The sequence below is a fragment of the Muscardinus avellanarius genome (genome assembly GCF_963383645.1).
Source record: "Muscardinus avellanarius genome assembly, chromosome: 3".
Taxonomy (NCBI): domain Eukaryota; kingdom Metazoa; phylum Chordata; class Mammalia; order Rodentia; family Gliridae; genus Muscardinus; species Muscardinus avellanarius.
In genome coordinates this window covers 35,557,448-35,582,642 of record NC_137788.1, presented here as the reverse complement: position 1 = coordinate 35,582,642, position 25,195 = coordinate 35,557,448, and the positions used below count along the sequence as shown (strand labels likewise).

General features: G+C 41.7%; 1 protein-coding gene across 1 annotated transcript in view; it reads right to left on the bottom strand.

Moving 5' to 3' along the window:
* The window catches only part of CCDC30 (coiled-coil domain containing 30), a gene marked incomplete at both ends in the record, with an annotated part of 95,558 nt that extends 80,346 nt beyond the window's left edge, over positions 1-15,212 (bottom strand). Inside the window, 3 exons of the mRNA XM_080691392.1 lie at positions 4,913-5,011; positions 9,261-9,376; positions 15,170-15,212. Coding sequence (XP_080547518.1) covers positions 4,913-5,011; positions 9,261-9,376; positions 15,170-15,212 — 258 coding nt within the window. The remainder of the gene's footprint in view (positions 1-4,912; positions 5,012-9,260; positions 9,377-15,169) is intronic.
* Positions 15,213-25,195: the final 9,983 nt, after the last annotated feature.

Here is a 25,195-nt window from a genome sequence, read left to right as displayed (position 1 = left end):
TTTGAAAGGGTCTCATTAATTTGCCAAGGGCCTCACTTAGTAGCTGAGTCTGGCCATAAACCTGCAATCATCCTGTCTTGGCCTCCCAAGTATTGAGATTACAAGCGTGCACCACCATGCCCAGCAACAAGTAAAAGGAAGATTGCAGGAAGATCGCAGGTTCACTAAGTAGCCTCTGCAACTTAATAAGACCCTGTTTCAAAATAAAGAATTAAAAAATAGGGTGGGGGTATTATAGCTCAGAGGTAGAATGTCCCTGGGTTCAATCCCCAGTACTGCAAAAATAGATAAATAAATAAATATTAAAAAATAGAGCCGGGCATGGTGGTGCACGCTTGTAATCCCAGCATTCGGGAGGCTGAGACCAGATGATCGCGGTTCAGGGACAGCCTCAGCTACTTAGTGAGACCCTCTGCAACTCAGTGAGACCCTGTTTCAAAATAAAAAATAAAAACCAGGAGTGGTGGCACACACTTGTAATCCCTGTGCTTGGGAGGCAGAGACAGGAGGATCAAGCAGGTTCGAAGCCAGCCACGCTGGCTTAAGAGACCCTGTTTCCAAATAAAAATATAAAATAGGTCTTGGAGTGTAGCCCGGAGGTAGAAGGGCTTCCAGGAACCCCGGTACCACAAAAAATTAAAATAAATTAAAATAAAATAAAAAATGGCAGGGGGTGTAGCTCGGAGGTCAAATGCCCCTGGGTTCCATCCCTAGTACCGCAAAAAATAAAAATAAAAATAAAAAATAAAAGATGATCAGAAAAGAAGATTTCACAGTGTTCCCCTAACACTTAGCATCAAGTAACAATGTTTTTTTCTCTAATTTCAATCTTCTAGGCTGCAGTGTAAACCAATTTTGTTTCTTTGTCATCAAGACATGAAATTTAGCTGGGTGTGGTGGCGCATGCTTGTAATCCCAGCACTGGGGAGGCTGAGACAGAAGACTGTGGTTTGTAGACAGCCTCAGCTGTCCACTCCTGGGTATCTTTCCAAAGGGGTTGAAATCAGAGCACTACAGTAACATATGCACACCCATGTTCATAGCAGCACAATTTGTAATAGCCAAAATATGGAACCAACCTAGGTCTCCATCAACAGTAGAATGGATTAAAAAATTATGGGAAATACATAGTGGAATTCTACTCAGCAATAAAGAAGAACAAAATCATGTCATTTGCAAGAAGATGGAAAGACCTGGAGAACATTATGTTAAGTGAGATCAGCCAGGCACAGAAAGAGAAAGGGCATATGTTTTCTCTAATATGCCCAAACTAGGGAGTATTAGGGATACCAGAGGGACTGCAGCCAATGGAAGGGAAACCTCAGCAAAGCCAGAAAGGAAGGGTCGGAGAGGAAGAAGGCTGAGGTTGATTAAGCTGATGAACCCCTCCCACGTGGTGGCCCCGGCTGCTACCTCCTCTCACCCTCCATCACCTCGCCCCACAGCCCCGCCCCGCTCTTCCTCCTTCCCCCCTGCCTGGCCCCTCTCCAACACCAAAGCCTCGCCCAGCTCCCCACTTCAACAGCCCCCTTTGCCCTCTCCTGTTTCCCACTGGACTCACTCACATTCTTCTACATCTGGGTTATACCCTCTTAGAGAATTGGCAGTGGTTGAAGGAGTAGTTAAGGTCTATGTCCCATTTTCTCTCTCTGACCTTACTATAATTGAAAAATGCCCTAAAATACTTCTGACCTGACCTAATAAAATTTGTTAAAGAGTTTAAATACCTAAATCTTAGCTATGACTACACTTGGCATGACATTTTTTTGTATGTGTGGTCTGGGGGTGGAACCCAGAGGCTTTCTACCTCAGGGCTATACCCCCAGACCTTTTTTTTATATTTTATTTGGAAACAGGGTCTCACTAAGTTGCTGAGAACCTCACTAAGCAGCTGAGGCTGGCTTCGAACCCGTGCGATCCTCCTGTCTCCGCCTCCCAAGCGCGGGGATTACAAGCGTGCGCCACCACGCCCAGCTTGGCATGACATTTTTGTCATCTTCTCCTCAACATTGTCCCCCGATGAAAAAGAAAGGGTTTGGGCATCAGCACAGGTGTGTGGGATGAGGCCATATGATCGACTCCAAGTGTCTGGTGTGGACAGTCATGGTCCCCTGCCAAGACCCCAGCTGTGACTACCAGATACCAACAGGACAAAATGAGCCCTCAGTGGGCAGAGCCGCTTGAGAACACATGGTCACCTGCATTGTTGTGGATCTCCAAAAAATATCCCATGAAGTTGTTAACTTTTCCTCAGAACTCAGGAAAAGGATGAAAATCCAGCTCGGTTACTTTCTCGTTTGATAGATGCTCTAATTCAGTATACCCATTTTGATCCCAACTCTAGGGAAGGGACTTTTATGCTTAACCATCATTTTATTATTTTTTATTTTTTATTTTTTTTGGTGGTACTGGGGGTGGAACCCAGAGGCTTTCTATCTCTGGGCTGTACTCCCAGACCTTTTTTTATATTTTATTTGGAAACAGGGTCTCACTAAGTTGCTGAGAGCCTCACTAAGTAGCTGAGGCTGGCTTCGAACCCGTGCGATCCTCCTGTCTCAGCCTCGCAAGCGCGGGGATTACAAGCGTGCCCCACCACACCCGGCTTAATCATTTTATGTCTCAATCGGCCCCATATATCTGAAAAAGGCTTAAACGCCTAACAGAAGCCCTGAGAACCCCCAGGGAGAGCTGTTAGAACTGGCATTTTAAGTTCTTTCTTTCTTTTTCTTCCTTCCTTCCTTCCTTCCTTCCTTCCTTCCTTCCTTCCTTCCTCTCTCTCTCTCTCTCTCTCTCTCTCTCTCTCTCTTTCTTTCTTTCTTTCTTTCTTTCTTTCTTTCTTTCTTTCTCTTTCTTTTTTGTGGTACTGGGAATGAAACCCAAAGGCTTCTCTACCTCTGGGCTACACTCCTAGACCTATTTTATACTTTATTTGGAAACAGAGTCTCACTAAATTGCTGAGAGCCTCACCTAGTGGCTGAGGCTGGCATCGAATCTGTGCGATCCTCCTGTTTCAGCCTCCCAAGCGCTGGGATTATAAGCGTGCGCCACCACACTCAGCTAAGTTTTCAATAACTGAGAGGATCAGGAACGAGCAGACAGGTCTACCCAAATAAACAAAACTACCAGCTACCGTCTGCTGCCCTTACAGCTCCTCCAAAGAAGAGAGGTTCCTCAGAAAAACACCCATCCCAGCGACAGCCACCTGGACACTGTTTCAGATGCAGAAAAACCAGACACTAGGAAGTGGACCCTGCCCTCGCTGCAGCTAGAGAGGCCACTGGAAGACAGACTGTCCTTCCTTGCTGAGACATGGAGGGCCAGTCCCTTCCTCGGCCTGGCCATTTGGCAGGGGTGATTGTTGATCTTCTGGGCTTGACAGCCAAAGACTGCCGGGGCCCTGGTTCCTAGGCCCCCACCTCTCTGCTGACCACCACCATGGAGAAGCCCAGGGTAACAGCCATTGTGACATTTGTCATAGACGTGGGGGCCGCCTGGTCTGTCCTTCCTTCCTACTCAGGAAAAAATATTTCCCTCACAGATCTCCGTGGTGGGGGTGGATGGGAAGCTCCACAACCCAAAGACTACTGGGCCTCTTTCACGTATATTTTGGAAAATACCCCTTACGCCTTAGTTATGCCCTCATGCCTGGCCCCCTTTTTTGGTGGGGATCCTATGCAAATGATTTCTTTTACCATTTCCTTTGGCCCTTCTCATGTATTCCTTTTCACAGAGGTACCTAACTCTCCCTCAAGCCAAAAATGGTCCCTCCTGACCTCCCAAGTTAATCCTAACTTGTGAAGATTATGTATGGGACACCTCTGCCCTGCCCGGGGTGGGGGGCACCCATCACCCTCCCATCCTCATTTCCCTAAAAGACTATACTCTCTACTCCAATAGAGCTCAGTACCCTGTTTCCCTCTCTCATCGCAGAGGACTCAAGCCTATCATTACTAGACTTCTTAATGCCAACATTCTTAAACCACCTCTCAAGTAGAGTCTCTGAGCCACACAAAATATATGAAGAATTCCTACAATTCAGTATCAAGAATACAAAAAACCTTATTAAAATGAGCAAAAGATTTAGACATCTGTTTCACAAAAGAACGTATATAAATGGCCAACGAATGTACTGAAATACACCCATTGTCATTAGACACCTTCAAAGGCAATTAAAACCACAATGAGATAGTACCACATATCTGCTAGGTATATATTGGCACTTGCTTCAGCCTGTCTTGGCTTGATTGCTTTTCCCAGTACTCCAGAGGTTGGTCATGAAGAAACTAGATTCTGTACGCAGTGAAGCCTGTACCTTATTAATTCTCTACAATATTTTACTACGTTCAGTGTGGTTCTGACTATCTACCTTACCTCTCGGCACAGCACTGGTTGATTCTATAAATCAACTATATCCAGTGATTTTAAATGCTCAGATTATTTACATCTCTGTACAATTCCTTTCTTTTTTTTCTGTTTAAGAAGCAAATCTGCCACATTCTTCAAAGTAATTATTCTCTGTGGGGAAGAAGTGAACAGAAACATATCCACTGAATCCAATTTCTTCTTCTACTCGAATTACCTGAGCATTAGAAAAAACTCAGTAAGAAGACAGTAGCAAGCCGGACGTGGTGGCGCATGCTTGTAATCCCCGCGCTTGGGAGGCGGAGATAGGAGGTTCGAAGCCAGCCACGCTGGCGTAAGAGACCCTGTTTCAAAAATATAAAATAGGTCTGGGAGTGTAGCCCGGAGGTAGAAGGGCTTCCAGGAACCCCAGTACCACCACCAAAAAAAAAAAAAAAAAAAAAAAAAAGAAGACAGTAGCAAATGGTTGGGACCAATTGGATGCTCCAGTATATGCTGTAATAATGCCATTCTCATACAAATAAAAAGTCAGGAAAATAAATGAAAATACCTGGACTCTCTGTTCAGTACCCACAGCTTTTCCAGGTGAGTGGTTTCCAAGTTGCTTATGCTTTTCAGATTCACATATCTCTCTTTTAAGTTTTTCAACCTAAATAACAAGAGTGAACATATTTTAGACTTCTCTATTTTTGTTTTGACTTTATTATTGCCTTTTTAAAAACGTAAACATAATGAACAAATACAGTCTCTTTATAAAAGTTCAACAACACTTAGGTATATATAATAAAATGAAGTATTTTCCCTCCTATTATAATGCTTTTTCCTTTGCTGGAAGTAACACTGGCTTGGGATGTGCCCTTCCTGATCTTTTTTATGCATACACATTTATTTTTTTAAAAACGTGTAAATATGTCTATAGGTATTAGATATATGGATTTGCAAAAAGACAACTCGAAAAATCATCACTTGTTTATTCTTTTTATGATTGTTTAAAAAATTATCATAAAATATACATAACACAAATGTACCTACCACGTTGGCTATTATAAAAGCACACAATTCAGTGGCATTAAACACATCCACAAGCCGGGCGTGGTGGTGCACACTTGTAATCCCAGCATTCGGGAGGCTGAGAACGGAGGATCGCAGTTCACAGACAGCTTCAGCTACTTAGTGAGGCCCTCTGCAACTCAGTGAGACCCGGTTTCAAAACAAAGAATAAAAAAATAGGGCAGGGGGTGTAGCTCGGAGGTCAAATGCCCCTGGGTTCCATCCCTAGACCTGCAAAAAAAAAAAAAAAACCATCCACACTGTTGTCTAACCATCACCATCATCCCTCTCCAGAGCTCTTTTCATCTTGCATCCAAAATTCTATCCCTACTACAAAGCCGGGCGTGGTTGTGCACGCCTGTAATCCCCGTGCTTGGGAGGCTGAGACAGGAGGATCACACAGGTTCGAAGCCAGCCTCAGCTACTTAGTGAGGCTCTCAGCAACTTAGTGAGACCCTGTTTCCAAATAAAGTATAAAATGGGTCTGGGAATATAGCCCTGACGTAGAAAGCCTCTGGGTTCCACCCCCAGTACCACAAAAACAAACAAACAAACAAAAAAACAAAATTCTATCCCTACTTCATAAACACTCTTTACTACTCCCTCTTCCAAGTCCCTGAAAACCACACTATACTTTCTCCATGATTGTGATGACTCAAAGCATGTCATATAAGTGGAATCATAGACTGTTTGTCCTTTTATGACTAGATAAACCTTTCTTTGTGTGGTACTAGGGGTGGAACACAGGGGCTTTTCTACCTCCGGGCTATACTCCCAGACCTATTTTAGACTTTCTTTGGAAACGGTCTAAGTTGCTGAGAGCCTCGCTCAGTAGCTGAGGCTGGCTTCAAATCTTTGTGCTCCTCCTGTCTCAGCCTCCCAAGCGCACGCCTGGCTCTAGATTAATCCTTTTAGAATAATCTCTTAGCCGGGCGTGGTGGCGCACGCTTGTAATCCCCGTGCTTGGGAGGCAGAGACAGGAGGATTGCGCAGGTTCAAAACCAGCCACGCGCGCTGGCTTAGGAGACCCTGTTTCCAAATAAAAATGTAAAAATAGGTCTGGGAGTGTAGCCCAGAGGTAGAAGGGCTTCCAGGAATCCCAGTACCACCAAAAAAAAAAAAAAAAAAAAAAAGAAAGAAAAAAAGAAAGAAAGAAATAAAAAGAATAATCTCTTCAAGGTATGCCTGTGTCATAGCATAAATCAGAATTCCCTTTTTTTAAAAAGGCTGAGTAATGTTCCATTGTTAAATGCCACATTTTTGTTTTTCATTTGTCTGTCAATGGACACTTGAGTTGCTCCTACCCTTTGTCCATTATAAATAATGCTGCTAAGCCGGGTGTGGTGGCGCACGTTTGTAATCCCAGCATTTGGGAGGCTGAGACAGGGGGGATCACGGTTCATGGACAGCCTCAGCTATTTAGTGAGGCCATTTGCAACTCAGTGAGACTCTGTTTCAAAATAAAGAATAAAAAATAGGGCTGAGGGTATAGCTAAAAGGTAGAATGCCCCTGCGTTCCATCCCCAGTACCACACACACACACACACACACACACACACACACACACACACAAAAAAAAAATGCTGCTATGAACATGGGTGTACAAATATATATTTGAGTCCCCGCTTTCAATTTCTTGGGTATATATACCCAGAAGTAGAATTATCAGATCATAAAGTGATTTTATGTTTAATTTTTGAGGAATTCTGTGCTGATTTGTAAAGACTACAGAATTTTACATTCCCACCAGCAATGCACAGTATTCCAATTTTTCTCCATTCTTATCAACGGCTGTTATTTACTGTTGTTTTAATAATAATCTGTATTAGCCTTTAAGAAAAAGACAGTAGCACTCTGTCTCTGAAATGCCCCTTTCTGTTGGTGAGGATCTAGCCAAGCTCAGGGTTGTATGAGAACCAGCCTGGCCCAAATCCACAGATGAGTCGTATCTAGAAGGACACCGACTTTCTCCATGGCAGCTGAGAATAAGGGTGAGGTGGCATTTTCCATAGAAAGCTGTTTTGGGGCACGCACTCCAGGACAGCTGCTCCTTGGGATGTGCTCATCCAGGGAACCAAGCAAATGGAGCCAATTAATAATGTTACTGCCTCTGAGCCTAACTTCTAAAACCCCTCTACCAGCAGAAACTGGTGCAGATCAGACCACCTGGGGAGGGAAGTGTTTGTTCAAACGGCTGCCCCTGAGGGACAGGAGGCACTATTTTTGGTGAAGGGTAAGAGACGTTGTATGAAAGAGAGGTGGTACCTGTCCATCCCAGCACCACTGAATTTTCCCATAAGCATTTTTCAGTTAACCCCACGTCTTGTGCCATCACTGGTTTTCCTGTCTCTCAGCAACCTATCTCATTGTGCTAGCAACTGGGCTATGAGCCAGACCTTATTCCAATGGGTATTTATTTTTTGAGGTTCTGGGGATGGAACCCAGGGGCAATCTACCTCTGAACTACACTTCCAGCCCTATTTTTTATTCTTTATTTTGAAACAGGGTCTAAGTTGCAGAGGTCCTCACTAAGTAGCCGAGGCTGTCCAGGAACTGCAATCCTCTGGTTTCAGCCTCCCAAATGCTGGGATTACAAGTGTGCACCACCAAGCTTTGAAATAGGGTCTCATTAAGTTGTGGAAGGCCTAAGTAGCTGAGGCTGGCCATGATCCTGCAATCCTCCTGTCTTAGAATCCCACATTCTTGTATTACAAGTGTGCACCACCATGGCTGGCTATCTATCATCTATCTATATATCTATCTATACCTACCTACCTACCTACCTACCTACCTACCTACCTACCTATTATCTATCTATTTTCATTTATTTATTTCTTTATTTTTTGTGGTACTGGGGATAAAACCCAGGGACATTCTACCTCTGAGCTACACTCCCAGTCCAGTCCTATTTTGTATTCTTTACTTTGAAACAGAGGGTCACTGAGTTGCAAAGAGCCTCACCAAGTAGTAGCTGAGGCTGTCCATGAACTGCAATCCTCCTGTCCCAGCCTCCCAAATGCTGAGATTACAAGCGTGTACCGCCATGCCTGGCTTTTATTTATTTTTAAAACAAAATTTCCTGAGCGTTTGTATGATGCTAGGTATTGTGTTAGACACAAGAGATATGATTGTAAAATAAGTATAAACCATATTAAAGAGGCAGATATCCAGAATTTGGAAGTACATTTTAGAAATCAATAAAATGCTAAGAAGAAATGGCTTAAAAAATCCAATTAAGCCAGGCATGGTGGCACACATTTGTACTCCCTATAATTGAAGGCTGAGACAGGAAGTTTGCAGGTTCAAGGATACCTCAGCAAGTAGTTAGACTCTCATCAACCTAACAAGACCCTGTCTCCAAATAAGAAATAAAAAAATCAGGCTAGGGGTATAGCTTAAAGGCAGAATGCCTCTGGGTTCAATCCTCAGTAACACACACACACACACACACACACACACACACACACACACACACACACACATACACACACACACACAGAGAATACAAATAAAGATTATGTGTTAATAATCTCAAATTCATCAAAAAATAATAATATATTTTATTTGGTAAATGTGTTAACTATAAACTATTACCTAAATTCTTACTCAAAAAGATCCTAGATTTATACAGTAGTAATAATGTTACTGTTTGGCACGGGTAGTTACAACATATAAAATATAAACACTGATAGGATGCATTGAGGTCAGGTATGACATTTACCCGACTTGTCATGGCTATCAGTATCGTTCCTTCCCAAGGACCACGGGTGACATATGCCTATGTTGTTCAAACTGCTGACTGCTTTGGTATACACATTAAATAAATTCTAGAACTAAATTAAACTTACCATTTCTCCAAGCACTTTTTTTTCTGCATCAAGTGATCGAACCCGATTTCTTAAAGCCAGAATTTCCTCATCTAGTCTCTGATTATGTTCTCTTGCTCTCTGTAGGTCAACTGCGTCTAAAATGGTGATAAGAACAGGTTACTCGTGTGGATCAGAGTTTTCCTTTGAGAGGTACTAACTCTATTTTTTTTTCTTCTTTTTTTTGTGGTACTGGGGGTGGAACCCAGAGGCTTTCTACCTCCGGGCTATACTCCCAGACCTTTTTTACATTTTATTTGGAAACAGGGTCTCACTAAGTTGCTGAAAGCCTCACTAAGTAGCTGAGGCTGGCTTCGAACCCATGCGATCCTCCTGTCTCAGCCTCCCAAGCGCAGGGATTACAAGCGTGCGCCACCACGCCCGGCTTAGGTACTAACTCTAAATACTAAGGGAGTACCGTTTCTGGCCTTCTTATCAACCCTACCGTGTTTCTGACAGGAGAACCACCAGGATCTCAGCTCCAGTCTTAGGATATTCTACCAACCCATTGGATCAGAACAGAAAGTTGTATTTCCCATGCTAGGCTATGAATTGGGCTTTTTGAACATAGTTTCCAGCACCAGAGGTTCTTATAGGAACTAAAATTTTTAAAATACCTTCTAAGAATTAAATGACTAAGGACATGATCTGCCAGGCTCCCTCTTGGTCCTGTTTCCTACACGCCTTCTATATCCTGAGATGCTTCTCTTCTACTCTCAACCGTAGGGTCTGCAGAGATGACTAAAGTACTAAGAACAGTGAACGGACAGATTTTCCAAATTTAAAAGTTGATTCTGAAGAGGGAAATTCCCTAATGCACATGATGTACATTCATTATCATATCAAAGCCAATCACTAAGCAACATGAGAAGAAGAGGGGGGAGGGAAAGGGGAGGGAATTGGGGAAGGGCTAAAAGAGTGATGTGTGCATGTATGCCTCTACCATCTTGTACTCCGTAAGATGTATGACTATAAGCCGGGCGAGGAAGCTAGGCAGATCATGTCCTTAGTCATTTAATTAATTAATTTATTTTTTTGGTGGTACTGGGGTTCCTGGAAGCCCTTCTACCTCCGGGCTACACTCCCAGACCCATTTTTACATTGTTATTTGGAAACAGGGTCTCCTAAGCCAGCGTGCGCAGCTGGCTTCGAACCTGCACGATCCTCCTATCTGCCTCCCAGGCGCGGGGATTACAAGCGTGCGCCACCACGCCCAGCGTAATTTTTAGAAGGTATTTTAAAGTTTTAGTTCCTATAAGAACCTCTCGTGCCGGGTGCATGCTTGTAATCCCAGCATTCGGGAGGCTGAGACTGGAAGATCGCAGTTCGTGGACAGCCTCAGCTACTTAGTCTCTCCACAACTTAGTGAGACCCTGTTTCAAAATAAAGAATAAAAATAGGACAGGGGGTATAGCTCAGAGGTTGAATGCCCCCGGGTTCCATTCCCAGACCTATAATAAAAATAAAAATAAAAAGATGTATGACTACAATGCACCAATAAAAAAGTTGATTCTTGGTGTATGTATGTATGTATGTATGTAGTATGTAGTATGTATGTATTATGGTCCTGGGAATAGAACCCAGGGGCATTCTATCTCCAAGCTATGATCCAGCCTTTTTAATTTAATTTTATTTTTTGAAATAGTATCACTACATTGCTGAGGCTGTCTTCCAATGCAAGATTCTCCCTTCTTGACCTACTAAGTACTGGGATTACAGCTGTGTGCCACCACAGCTGGTTAAAAAGTTAATTCTTTTTTTTTGTGTGTGTGGTATTGGGGTTCCTGGAAATCCTTCTACCTCCGGGCTACACTCCTAGACCTATTTTTTAATATTTTTATTTGGAAACAGGGTCTCTTAAGCCAGTGAGGCTGGTTTAGAACCTGCGCAATCTTGACTCTGCCTCCCAAACGCAGGGATTACAAGTGTGCGCCACCACGCCCGGCTAAAAGGTTAGTTCTTTAAAAAACATCTTTCTGCAGGGTGTGGTATAAAATATAAATAAATAAAACCATCTTTCTGCCAATACCCGCCCATAAAAAAGTGTTCTGTTCTCAGCTTAGTACCTCATTTTAAGACTTGTTCTTGCCAACACTCATTATAGTTTCCATAATTTTATAAATTTATTGCCTGTAACTTTCCTGTCTCTTCTTAGTTATTTTCATTTATATTTTCCTTGTCTTTCTTTCGTTGCTTTAAAGTTTCTTTTGTTTTCCTTCTTAATGGCCTGTTTTATTTTTTAACTTCTTTATTTTTCTTTCTGCATTTTTCCTTTCCTACCCTCTTTTATTGTCTCCTTTGCATTTTTTTTTTTTGGTGGTACTGGGGTTGGAACCAGAGGCTTTCTACTTCTGGGCTATACTCCCAGACCTTTTCTATATTTTATTTGGAAACAGGGTCTCACTAAGTTACTGAGAGCCTCACTAAGCAGCTGAGACTGGCTTCGAACCTGTGCGATCCTCCTGTCTCAGCCTCCCAAGCCTCCCAAGCGCAGGGATTGCAAGCGTGTGCCACCACGCCCGGCTTACTTTTTTTTTTTTTTTTTGTGGTACTGGGGGTGGAACCCAGGGGCTTTTCTACCTACAGGCTATACTCCCAGACCTTTTTAATGCTTTATTTGGATACAGGGTCTCACTAGGTTGCTGAGAGCCTCGCTAAGTAGCTGAGGCTGGGTTTGAAACTGTGGGATCCTCCTGTCTCAGCCTCTCAAGGGCTGGGATTACAAGTGTGTGCCACCACACCTGGCACCTGCATTTATTTTTTAAATTTGAAAAATACTTGAACACACCACACACCGTACAATTTCCGTTTACTTAAAAATATGTACACATACATGTACAGACAACCCTATCTACAACTTAACCACTGTGGGTAAGTGATAATCTTTTTTTTTTTTTTTTTTTGGTGCCACTAGGGGAGAAACCCAGGGGCTTTCTACCTCTGGGCTATACTCCCAGATCTATTTTATATTTTTCTTTGGAAACAGGGTCTCACTAAGTTGCTGAGAGCCTCACTAAGTAGCTGAGGCTTCGAACCTGTGAGATCCTCCTGTCTCAGCCTCCCAAGTGCTGGGATTACAAGTGTGAGCCACCACGCCCAGCTCAAGTGATAATCTTTAATCCACTTTCCATTTCCTACTTAGAAACATATTTTTTTTAATGTGTTACTGGGGATGGAACCCAGGGGCATTCTATCTTCGAGCTACACCCCCAACCCTATTTTTAATCCTTTCTTCCTTCCTTTCTTTTTTGTGGGTCTGGAGATGGAACCCAGGGGCATTTTACCTCCAAGCTATAGCCCCTGCCCTATTTTTTATTCTTTATTTTTGAAACCGGATCTCACTGAGCTGCAAAGGGCCTCATTAAGTAGCTGAGGCTGTCTGCAAACCTGGATCCTCCTGTCTCAGCCTCCCAAGTACTGGGATTACAAATGTGTGCCACTACAACTGGCTTCAATTTCAATAACTTTTAAATTGTACTGGAAACCGTAATCCTTTGACCTGAGATACTTTTCAGCTTTCTGTATACTCCTGTTCTCATTCACTTTTTCTCAGCATAGATCCTATGTTCCATCATTATAATCTCTGCATTGGAAACATTCATAACCCTGTTTATCCATTTCCTTCTATTACAGTTGCTGGGCAAAGCTCCATCTCTTCCACACCTCACTCCAGAAGCCAAACAGGGGTGAAGAAAACTATACAACAAGCACTTTTTTTTTATATCATTTTAAATTCATGTCCACTAACTCCAAGAGAACCCTCACTGCTACCCAGTGATCATTTACACATCCCTGGTCATCTCGCTTTCTCATTCTCTACAGGCCCAGATTATCACTACCTTCTCTCTCTCTCCTCAAGTCTCCATCACCTCCTTCTCCAGCCTCACTCTTAGCTGATCACTATTTCTATTTCCTTCAACTTTATCATTTCTCTACTTTTATTGGTGCATTTTAATTATACATCATTGTGAGGTTCAAAGAGATACAAACATTTATACACAGAGCACTGGTGTGTTTCCCTCTCGCCCCGCCCTGCTCCCCTCTCCCCACACATATGAGTGAAATTGTAGTGATAGCATCATACACAGACATAGAAGTATTTGAAGTGTTAGCGTCATCAGTTCTCCCTTTTCCTCTCTCCTTATTTAACTGAAGTCCCTTTTGTTTCCTATTTTTTCTCTAGCGTTCAGACATGAGAGAAAATATATGACCCTTGACTTTCTGAGACTGGCTGACCTCACTTAGCATAACATTCCCAAGTTTCATCCATTTTCCTGCAAATGACATAATTTTGTTTTTTCTCAATGGCCAAGTAGAATTCCATTGTGTATATACCACATTTTTATTATCCATTTATTTGTTAGGGTTGATTCCATAATCCGGCTATTGTGAATTGTGCTGCTATAAATACAGATATGCATGTATCACCATAGCATTCCATCTTTAATTCTTTAATAGCCAAATTATGGAATCACCCTAGGTGTGTGTGTGAACAAATGACTAGATGAATAAAATGTGGTGTAAATATATACACAATGGAATTCTACTCAGCCATAAAGAAGAACAAAATTATTTTATCTGCATGAAAATGGCTGGAACTAGAGAAATTGTGCTAAGTGAGATAGCCAGTCTCAGAAAGTCAAGGGTATATGTTTTCTCTCATATATGAAATCAAGGGAGAAAATAGGAAACAAGAGACATCAGATAAATGAGGAGAGAGATCAGGAGAAGAATGGAAGGGAACTGGAGGAGGGGAGGGGCGGGGAGAGGCTGGCGAAGGAAAGAGTTCAAATCCTGCTGTGTCCGTATATGATGATCTCATCGACCGCACTGATCTGTATGGGGGATGGGAAGGGGGTGAGATCCAAGCGCTGTGCACGTTTGCTGGTATCACTTTGAACCTCATTATAATGTATAATTATAATGTACCAATAAATATATTAAAAATGATTGGGAGCAGGGCGTGCTGGCACATGCTTGTAATCCCCGCACTTGGGAGGCGGAGACAGGAGGATCGGGCTGGTTGGGAGCCAGCCTCGCTGGCTTAAGAGACTCTGTTTCCACATAAAAATGTTAAAAAATAGGTCTGGGAGTGTAGCTCGTGGGAGTGTATACCGGAGGTAGAAGGGCTTCCAGGAACCCCAAGTAGCACCAAAAAAAAAAAAAAAAAAAAAAAAAAAATTAAAATTAAAAAAAATTTTAAAAAAAAAAGGTCTGGGAGTATAGCCCGGAGGTAGAAAGCCTCTGGGTTCCACCCCCAGTACCACCAAAAACAAAAACAACAACAACAAAAAACAACAAATAAAGCACCTTATATATTTAGTTGCTTTTAAATAACTATTTTCCTCCAAGTCAATATACGAGTTACTGACTTCACCACTTTGGATCTTTGTTTCCTTTTGAGGGCTCCCATGTCACTTAAAATTCTCCTAGTAGTCTGTCTTACATGGATTTCATTCTCAGACCCAACCCTCTAAAAAACAAATTTAATTTAAAAGAGGAAAGTTTTGCCTTCCCTGCACTAGATACTTAACAAGACAGAGCTGTGAGGAACAGAAACACTAGGAACAGATAGAACATGATCTCTGTTCCAGAGGAGCTGACGGGGTGATTACAGCGCAGGGTGACAAGTGCTGTAATACACTCTGGAATAAATGACCACTCTGCACTCTCCTATACGCACATTTCACACTATTTCAGAATATATATATTTTAAATGACAGGCAGAAAATATACCTAAAACATCAAAAGTACTTTTCTTGGAATGGAAGATAATATTAATTTTTCCCTTCCTTCTACTTTCATACACTTTCCAAATGTTCTCTGTCACATATAAATGTTTAGACTTAAGAAAAAGTACAAATTTACATTTTCACTCAGGGAAAAATTACCATTTGAGTTAGAGCTCTTTAAGTTCTCATTCAAGCTGTTCATTTTCCTTTTCAAAACCATGAGAAAATGCTTCTCTTTCCTCTATTACGTTACAAACATAGTTTGTGAAATAGTCCACCTGAAAGGAAAAAATACAACAGTAATATTTTCTCTTAGCTCTTTAACCAACCTACCTTTTCCTTCTTTCTTTCTTCTTTCTTTCTTTCTTTCTTTCTTTCTTTCTTTCTTTCTTTCTCTCTTTCTTTTCATTTCCTCTTCCTCTTCTCCTTCCTTTTTTTTTTTTTTTTGCAATACTGGTGATTGAATATAGGGTTTCACACATGCAAGTTTTCCACCACTGAGCTACATTCTAGTCTGTTAAATTTGTATTTTTATTTTTTTACTTTGAGACAAGGTCTCATTGAATATCTCAGGGTGGCCTCGAACTTGCAACGGTCCTGCCTCAGCCTTGCACTACTCTGTACCGTATTCAACCCATATTAAGAGTCCACTCAATGAATGAGCCATTAGGAGACCACAATTGTGTCATGCCTATAATCTGAGAAATAAAGAGAAAACTCAGCTTTCCCTAAGTGGGGTATCTCATGGTAAGACCTTATGGTTTCAGCACTGTGTTACCATAGAAATTATCATACATAATCATATTTCTGGGACAGTCGCAATCTCTCATTTTTTTCCTATAACACACTGAGTTTGAAATCAAGTCTCCTTATCTGTAGTTTAGGAAATATGGTCATGATAGTCATTTACATCGTAATTATGCTTACCATTATGCTAGAACTGATGATTAAGATATATGAAATGTTAATAGGAGATCACATTAAAATGAATTGTTGGGTAGCCTTTAAAAATAGTCTCTGGTTAAAATGACAGCGTCACAAAAGTTACTTTTATGTGTCTAATAATAATAGATTGAAAGCTAACTATATGCTCCAGGCACTATATTAAGTACATCAAATACTTAATTGCAACCACAACCATCCCGGACTATTATCTTCCCACTTTATGGGCAAGGAAGTAGCCTACTTATGCTAAGGGGCTTGCTTTGTCACACAATTAATAAGGGAAGAAGCTAGAATTCACACTCAGATGGACCAAAACCAGGAACTAGTCTTGCTATACCAAATTGGTTACGAGTAGATTATGAAAATAACTGAATTACATGAAAGCCTACTGGACAACTTCTCAAAATATGTACAAAGAGTTGAACAGTATAGTACAAGGAAGGCAGGAACTGCAAGCCCATGTTACCACTTTCCATTAAGCTTCAGTTTCTTCCTCCTTAAAATAATAGAAACAAGCCAGGCGTGGTGGCCCACGCTTGTAATCCCAGCATTAGGGAGGCTGAGACCAGAGGATCCCGGTTCGCGGACAGCCTCAGCTACTTAGTGAGGCCCTCTGCAACTCAGTGAGACCCGGTTTCAAAATAAAGAACAAAAAATAGGGCAGGGGGTGTATCTCAGAGGTCGAATGCCCCTGGGTTCCATCCCCAGACCCTAAAAAAAAAATAGTAGAAACAGAACTGGGTGTGGTTGTGCACACCTGTAACCCCAATACTTAGGAACCTATACAGAAAAATCACAGGTCCAAAGTGAGACTCAACAACTTAGTGAGAATCTTAACAACATAGCGAGACTGTTTCAAAACAAAAAATTTAAAAAGGGCTAGGAGTGTAGGTTTGAGGTAGAATGCCCCAGGGTTTAACCCCCAGGAATAAATAATATTGATTCTAATTATAATAGCTATAATTTATCCAATATTTGTTAGGGGTCAAGAACCTGTGTGTAATATTTGACACACATTAATTTGTATAACTTTCACTAGTCTCTTAACGAAGCTATTTGCATCTCCATATTAGAAAGGAATAATTTTGAGTTCAAAGAAGTTGAGTAACTTCCCCAAGGATATGCAGAAACATGCTACAAGAGAAATGTTACCCCCATCTGCCTAATGTTAAAATCCATGATTTATTATGCCATGTCGCTTTCCATTCTAAAGTAGTTGCATTCTTGAAGAAAGTGAAAATTGGATTGCCCTCTAAGAACTAAACTTGAGCACCAACAAGTTACATGTCTTGCTGATGTGGAAACAGCAGAGTGGTTTCTCAGGAAACCTGAGAATATTTATTAGCTCATTTAAAGAAAGAAAATATCAGGAAGTAAGTTGATCAATATTGAAAACATCAAAACGCGTGATAACAGTTAAAAAAAATAAATGACATGATCTATCCATCTAAGTGCCAGGGGCTCTTGCCCTAGGATATGAGGTCCAGGAACGAGGACAGGGATAGATAACTGTACTACAGAAATCTGGCTATCTAAGTCAGTGCTATAAAAATTTAGAATCATTTTTTCGCCAAGTAAACATCTGATTTAAACTTAGCTTCCCACATAACATGCCTATAAAAGAATGCATCTGTGTGCAGAAATGTGTGTGGTTCCTCTGGCAATTATACTGCTTATGGCCAATGAATAAGAAGATGTCTGTTTTTCTACAAACATTTCCATGAGTCTGGTTAGTACAAGCATGTCTTTAGGAAACAGGTCTGCTCGCATGAATGCTGACTCCGAAGGTTTCTAAGCCTTCAAGTAAGAGTCACATGCAGGGGAAATGTCCTGGCACAAGGAGAACTTGCCTAAAAGCTGCACTGAACAGACCTGTTTAGGTGTTCAGCCATTCCTGGGCAATGTCCTGCACATGACTGCCGATAACCAACACAGACTGGCTACGTTTCATGGGAGAAAAGTGTAAGTGGCTTACAAACTATATCATAATATGCAAATGTTATATTTTATTTGTTTCCTTTTTTGTGATACTGGGGATGGGACCCAGGGGCCTCTGGGCTACACCTCCAGACCGATTTTATTTATTTATTTATTTACTTATTTTTACTTATTTATTTTCACGGTACTAGAGATGACTATGAACCTGAGATCCTCCTGTCTCAGACTCTCAAGTACTGGAATTACAAGTGTGCATCACCATGCCTGGCTTTATGTTATCCAGTTATAAAAAGCACTTAAATGAAATAGCTGACAACATAAAAAATCATTAAAAGCTTCGAAGAGCTACATAATTTCTTCTAAAGTAAAAGAGATGACATGACATATACAATGTAAGCTGCACAAGGTGGAGAGTTTTTTTTTTAATTACATGCTTTTTTGTCTGTCCAGTTCTGAATGAAGTTTGCAATTTAATAATCTGAAAATCTTCCAAAGGGCCCTGGCAATATCATCAAGTCCAAAAAAACCTTTGTTCTTCCTATTGGACATTTAGAAATAAAAGGAATCCTCTGGAATCCAGAGAGCTCCTAATCCTGAATTTTTTTTAATTGGTGCATTGTAGTCGTACATCTTAATGGGATACAAGATGGTGGAGGCATACATGCACACATCACCCAATTAGCCCTTCCCCAATTCCTGCCCCGTTTCCTCCCCCTCCCTCCTTCTCATGTTTGGCTTAGTGACTGACTTTGATATGTTTGTTAATGTCCACCCTGTACATTAGGGAATTTCCCTCCCATCCCCCTCAGGTAGGTCACCTTATTTGCTCCTATGGTTTCTCCTTTGTCTAGACTTCCTCCTATGACCCTAATTCTGAAATATTAAGGAATTATTTTTTTTCTCAAAGAATATGTCTTATAATTTATGTTGACTTCTATATTATTCAGTTCTTTTCTAAAACTTTTCTTTTGAGGGGAGGTACTAAGGACTGGACCCAGCATGTGTTCTACTACTGGGCTCTACCAGCCCCTAAAACTTCTTGACGTAGGCCTGCCATCAATTTTTAGGTTAAAATAATCATAAAGCTGGGCATGATGGCACACATCTGTAACCCCAGTACTCGGGAGGCTGAGAAAAGAGGTTTGCAGGCTTAAGGACAACCTCAGCAACTTATCAAGACCATAAGCAACTTAGTGAGACTTTATTTCAAAACAAAAAAATAATAGTTTGTAGGTAGAACATCACTGGATTCAATCCCTAGTATCACAAAAACAAAAATCAACCAACCACCACCACCAACAAAAACATAATCATGCTATATAACAACTTGAAATTGGATTAAAGATAAATACCTGGTGATTACTAAAGTAGTATATATTACTAGAACCAATAACTATAAATAGGAGTTACTGTTACAATCAAACTCAACTTTTAAGTTAATTTGACCCAAATTGTAGTGCTATACATAGTTGCTATTATATTGCAGTCTACATAGTTATATTTGTTTTCTTCTTCTAAAAGCAAAGCCATATTTTTATTATTTTCTCTTTGGATTTGCTAAGTTTTTCAGAGTCTTACCTTTTTTCACAGCAACAGTTTCTGTGGAAGACATTTAGAACTGCAGTTTTCATCTGGGACCCACACTGAAAGAAAAGGACTTGTTTGAATCCTGGCACCCCATACGTGCTCCCCACGACTTACAATTAAAAACCATGTGTTCCCCCAACCCTCCAGCACCTGGTCCTCACTCAAATCCTCCTCCCACAAGGTCTCTGAGCATCATACAGTTACTTATGGTTGTTGTCCTGAGAAACACAGAGCCCAAGGCATTAGAAATACATAGCATCTATGAAGACTACTTGGCAATATGAAAAAGTGCTTATAAGATAGACAGCGGAGCCGGGCGTGGTGGCGCACGCTTGTAATCCCCGCGCTTGGGAGGCAGAGACAGGAGGTAATCCCCGCGCTTGGGAGGCAGAGACAGGAGGATCCCGCAGGTTCGAAGCCAGCTGTGCGTGCTGGCTTAGGAGACCCTGTTTCCAAATAAAAAATGTGAAAATAGGTCTGGGAGTGTAGCCCAGAGGTAGAAGGGCTTCCAGGAACCCCAGTACCACCAAAAAAAAAAAAAAAAAAAAAAAAAGATAGACAGCGGAAGGCAACAACATAGTTATTATTATAACTATGTGGAAAAAAACCAGACACATAAAGAAAAACCTGGAAGCAAATGCATCAGTATTACAAGTGTGTGAGATCAACTGATGAGACTGTGATGAAGTTCTGTGTGTTGCTTGGCAACCAGAGCAGCGTATCCCCCACTCATCAGGATGGAGTAGAAGGGTCTTACACTGAAGGAAGCTGAAAGGAGAGAGATATGTGATACTGAGAACACCTCTGGATGCTGCTTGGCTCTGGGAGTCAGGGTAGTGGAGGTGAAGCTGGAGTGTAGGATGAAGGGGCTCGCTGGTCAGGAGGACAGTGTAGGCTTCACTTGTCCAAGCTCTTCCCCTTGACCTTGCTCCCAGAGACAGTGATCTTGATCTTCATTCTATTTGGCCTCCTACCTACCCTGGTCACACCTAAGCCCTTTGGTTGCACTATGTTGCAACCCTGTAATCCTAAACTCCAAATGCCCCATTCTGACCACCATCTTATATGCTCCCTGCCACCCCTCACTTTTTTGGTAAAATATACTTAACCTAAGATTTAACTTTTAAACATATAATTCAGTGGCATTAAGTGCAATTATAACATTTTTCCACCATAACCACTCTCCAGTTTCAGATGTTTTTTATTACCTCAAACAAAAACTCAACCCACTAAAGAATAACCTCCCACACTCCTCTTCTCCAGCCCTTGGTAAGCACCAGTTTAATTTTTGTCTCTATGACCTGGGTTATTTGAAGGACTCACAGAAAAGGAATCATACACTATTTGTCCTTCTGTGTTGGCTTATTTCACTCAGCATAATGTCTCCAAGGTTCATTGGTGTGGCATATGTCAGAATTTCCTTCCTTTTTAAGACCAAGTAATATTTCATTGTATGAGCCGGGCGTGGTGGCTCACACTTATAATCCCAATACTTGGGAGGCTGAGACAGGAGGATCGCACAGGTTTGCAGCCAGCCTCCGCTACTTAGTGAGGCCCTCCACAACTTAGTTGAGACCCTGTTTCAAAATAAAGAACTAAAAAATGGGGCTGGGGTGTAGCTCAGAGGTAGAATGCCCCTGGGTTCAATCTCCAGTACTGCAAAAAAAAAAATTCCATTGTATGTATATACCATATTTATCTATTCAGGTGGGTTGTTCCCACCTTTTGAATACTGTGAATGATGCTGTGAACATTGGTATACAAGTATTTGTTTGAGTCCCTGCTTTCAATTATAGGGGGTATACACCTAGGAACAGAATGGCTAGATATTTAATTCTATGTTTAACTTTTTAAGGAACTACAAATCATCCTCCACTGCAGCTGAACCATTTTATTTTCCCACCAGCAAATCAGGAGGTTCCAGTTTCCTCATATTATTGCCAGTACTTAACACTGCGCTCCTTCCTAATGGGTATGAGCTGGTTGCTCTCTTCGGCTATACTTATTCTATAATGACAGTGAGACTTCCAGTTCTGGCCCACTACATCATTTTCAAACTACCAGATACTCTTCGGCTTCACTCATTTCCCCTCCAACCTGGGCCCAAATGTTGATCATTTCAACCTTCTTCCTTTCTAATGGCTGGGATTCAGACAGGATACATGAAGCTTGAGCAGCATCCTGATACCAGGAAGCAGAAGCCACATGCCACAGATGATATAACACCATGACAGAAGAAACCTGGGTCTCTTAGCAATTTCAAGATGCTGCCTACCAGCTTCTTCTTGACTTTCTGGAAGAGAAATAAATGTCTTTCTTTTTTTTCTGTTTTTTTTTTTTTTTTTTTTTGTGTGTGTGTGTGTGTGTGTGTGTGTATGTGTGTGTGTGTTGTTCTGAGGATGGAACCCAGAGGCCTTCTACCTCCGGGATATACTCCCAGACCTATTTTATACTTTATTTGGAAACAGGGTCTCACTAAGTTGCTGAGAGCCTCACTAAGTAGCTGAGCCTGGCTTTGAACCTGTGCGATCCTCCTGTTTCAGACTCCCAAGTGCGGGGATTACAAGCCTGTGCCACCACACCCGGCCTTAAATGTCTCTTTCCAGATAATATTATTTTGAGCTTTCTGTCCCTCACAGCCAGCTAATAACAGGGTTATAGAAAGGATAAGATACAAAGACATATGCCAGGAACCACAGGACCTGGATATGGAAGTGGGCAGCCATTAATTGTCTTTTGTCTCTAGGTTTGCTTGAATCTGCTCCTCTTGCTTCTCTAAATATAAACGAGCCTTCTCTTGCTCACTGACAAGGCTGAAGCCACCATTCAAATCTAAGCACATGGAACGTTTTAGATTAAGTCACATCTACCTTTGTATCTCATAGTTCAAAAAAAAATTTTTTTTTTTTTTTTTTTTGCAGTACCGGGGCTGGAATCCAGGAGCATTTTATCTCCGAGCTATACCCCCTGCCCTATTTTTTTATTCTTTATTTTGAAATAGGGTCTCACTGAGTTGCGAAGGGCCTCGCTAAGGAGTAGCTGAGGCTGTCCACGAACATGATCCTCCGGTCTCTGCCTCCCAAATGGTGGGATTACAAACGTGTGCCACCACACCCGGCTTAGTTCAAAATTTTGAAAGAGAAATAATCATTTTCTTATTAATTCAATAAACTGTGCCCTCCTCTCCATGTATATTTTTCACTCAGTCGGTTGTGGATGGAATGGGTTGAAAGTAGAGGTACAAATATGGTCACCGACTATAACTTTGTGTATGCATGTGATCCTGGGATAGACCCCAGGAGCATTCTACCTCTAAGCTTACAGCCCCGTCCCTATTTTTCCTTTTTTTCTTTTTAATTTTGAGACAAGGTCTCACTAAGTGGCTGAGTCTTGCTTCATTGCTGAGGCTGTCCTTGAATCTTTAATCCTCCTGTCCCAGGTTCCCAAGTATGGAAATTACAGGTATGAGCCACCATGTCTGACTTGAAGCCTAACTTTAAGAAAGGATTGACAAAGAGATGCAAGTTCCAGAGAACAGGCTATAGGTTAGGAGGGCATATCATGTGAGTTTACTCTTTAAGATCAACACATGTCAATTGTCTAGTGAACAACTCAATTTGAACAATCTCCTCATTTTCCCTTCTCCCTTCTATATTCCATACTTTAAATAACCATCAATAGCCGGGCGTGGTGGCACACGCTTGTAATCCCCGCGCTTGGGAGGCTAAAACAGGAGGATTGCACAGGTTTGAAGCCAGCCTCAGCTACTTAGTGAGGCTCTCAGCAACTTAGTGAGACCCTGTTTCCAAATAAAAAATATATGTATATAAAAAAAAGGTCTGGGAGTATAGCCCGGAGGTAGAAAGCCTCTGGGTTCCACCCCCAGTACCACCAAATAAATAAATAAAATAAATAAATAAATAAATCACCATCAATAGAGTGATGAAACCTGGGAGTCCCTACTGAGCCCTCCTTATCAACCCACTCTCACACACAGCCAGGCGCTGACCTAGAGATCTTAACTTTTTTTGTGTGTGTAATCATTTTCAAACCCATTCTCTCCATAGCTATTGCCCTAGTTCAGGCTTTCCTCTGTATTTGCTCAATTTCGTGCAGCAGCATTCTTTACCACTCCTGCCTGCTGTCAGGCTGGCCGCCATCCAAGCTGTGCTCTCTACAGCTCCCAGATTGATCCTTCTGAATGCACATCACTCTCTGCTGAACATTCCCACTGTCATCAGGCAGAGCTGAAACCCCTGAGCTTGGCACAAGAGATGCTCTGCTCTCTGGTACCCATCGTCGCTCTAGCTACCCCTAGACCTAGCCCTTCATCCCATATACGCATCAGCCCCATCATGCTGCTCATATTGCCTTGATTTATACATTCAGGTCCATCTGTCTCAAAAACCGTTATTATCTGACAATATAAACATGTTTCCCCTCAAGTAGATTTATTACTTTTTTATATTTTGCGGTACTGGGGATTGTACCCAGGGACATTCTACCTCCAGCCCTATTTTTTTTGTGTGTGTGTGTGTAGTACTGGGGGGTAGAACCCAGGGGCTTTCTACCTCCAGGATACACTCCCAGCCCTATTTTATAATTTATTTGGAAACAGGGTCTCACTAAGTTGCTGAGAGCCTCAATAAGTAGCTGAGGCTGATTTCGAACCTGTGCGATCCTCCTGTCACAGCCTCCCAAGCACTGGGATCACAAGTGTGCCCCACCATACCTGGCCAGCCCTATTTTTTATTCTTTATTTTGAAACAGGATCTCGCTAAGTTGCAGAGGGCCTCACTAAGTAGCTAAGGCTGGTCACGAACCCATGATCCTCCTGTCTCTCAGCCTCCCAAGTACTGAGATTTTAAGTGTACACCACTACACTCAGTGCCCAAGTGGATTTATTGAGAACTCAAAGTAGAGAAATGTGAAAATTCAAGCAAAGCGGATCTTTACACATATTTGTCCTCTGAATTTTAACTGCTCTGGCACCTAAAATTTCCACCCCCCAAAAAAGCATGTAAAAAGACTATTCTCTCCAAAGTAAGAAGTGAATAATAAATGCTCATGCATAAAGAAGTGCACCCCATAAAGCTTGCTAGTGGTAAAAAAAAAAAAATGAGGTGGTAAAGTTTCAAAGCACACTGTGACAGAGAGATTTAAATGGAAATAGAGGGCAAAGAGAACAGATGCGGCCATTTCAACTGGTCCGTTTTTCCTCCTGACCAGTGCCCTCTAGCTGCAGCATAGGGGCCAGGGCCATCTCTCAGGCTACAGCACACTGCCTGACTCTGAGCACAGGGTTAGCGTTGGCTCCCACACCCTTTGAGTGACTCTAAGGAGCAAGAGAACAGCATGGCGACAACAGTGGAAATATCTAGCCAGGTGACTCTTTCACGCTACCCCTGCCTCCTTCCTTCTATAAAAACATTATTCTTAAAATTATAAACATCTTAGATACAACAACATTATATATTATACCCAGTTTTTCCCCCTTCAATTCCCAAAGGGAAATATCAAAAAATATAGTTCAATGTAATGTGTGCATTGCCAAATGCCTCTTGCCTGCCCCCCAGGGTTTAAAACTGTGCTAAGGTAAAATAAACTTAATTTATAGTAACCTTGTCATCATGATGTTTGCTCAATCGATACATACTGGAAGAGGAAAGAAAAGCTTGTGTAAGACAGTATCTAAAAGCCTCTTTTTTCAGGAGT